A 1,047-nucleotide genomic window follows, 5' to 3' on the forward strand; every position below is an offset into this window, starting at 1 on the left:
ACAGGGGTATGTGATAGATCCAAAAAACATGCTAGAGCCCCAGGACATGGAATTTGAAGTTCCTCCAGAATTCCTCCTGGATGATAGCGAAGAAGAGGCCTCTCCAGAACAAGGAGACTGCACTGAAGAGGATGTAAAGAAACCCTTGGAAGAGACAAAGGTCTCCAATCCTAAAGAACATGTAATTGATGAAGGTTCTGCAATTCTTGCTATCTCTTCAGATGACGAATCCTGTATAATAATAGAAGATACTGGAGACAAGAAAGACCCTGAGATCAAAGAAGTAGTTACGGCCCAAGTACAAGGACATCAAAAGGCACCTGAGGCTGTCCCATTATGTGGAATCACACCATTCCAGGCTGTGCGCCCAGAGGCTGTGGTGGAACCCATGGTAAGCAGAGATTTGTGGGCCCATGAAGCTGAGGTACATCTGAAAGGCTTTCAAAATGCATTTCATTTGCACATCTAACATAGTCAAGCTTAAATTCACTTTGTTTGCCCAGGTTTACTTTATAGTTGCTAATGTACTAGCTTATCAAATATACAAGAATGTTTTGTGCTTCAGAGAATATTTGAAGTAGGAAGTTGAGCTGCTATGAAAATACTGGATTTCTACTGGTCGTGATTTTCCTCATTGGTGGGCAAACACTAGCCATCTCAGGCGAGGACAGCTTTTTTGAAAACTTATACCAACCTTCCCCAGGAGAATTATTTGTATCTCTTAGTGGTCCAAAAACCAGACACTCCATCCCCAATGCCCAAAGCAATCTTCATAGAATGAAAACATAAATGTTGGGTGTTTCAGTTTAACCCCAGCAGTGTAACAATGGCAAACTCCTGAGCCTTGGTGTCTTCATTTTTGAAAATGCCTCTTGCCTTGCAGGGATCTTTTGGAGTACCATTGAATTTCTTTGAACTATTGATGAAGCAATTTATGTGAATACGTTTATCCTTTTAAAAAGGTCCTTAAACTAAAATGTTTTGGGTTTTTCTTCTTCTTTTTAAATTAGTACACCATTAAATTCTCAGTGTTGGTTTGGTTTTAAA

The 1,047-nt window shown here is 40.0% G+C and overlaps 1 protein-coding gene across 1 annotated transcript in view; it reads left to right on the forward strand.

Moving 5' to 3' along the window:
* Nucleotides 1-1,047, forward strand: part of Pasd1 (PAS domain containing repressor 1) — a 22,200-nt gene that overhangs the window by 17,613 nt on the left and 3,540 nt on the right. The window contains exon 12 of the mRNA XM_031338361.1: nt 5-424. Coding sequence (XP_031194221.1) covers nt 5-424 — 420 coding nt within the window. The remainder of the gene's footprint in view (nt 1-4; nt 425-1,047) is intronic.

Source organism: Mastomys coucha, chromosome X (genome assembly GCF_008632895.1).
Source record: "Mastomys coucha isolate ucsf_1 chromosome X, UCSF_Mcou_1, whole genome shotgun sequence".
Classification (NCBI taxonomy): domain Eukaryota; kingdom Metazoa; phylum Chordata; class Mammalia; order Rodentia; family Muridae; genus Mastomys; species Mastomys coucha.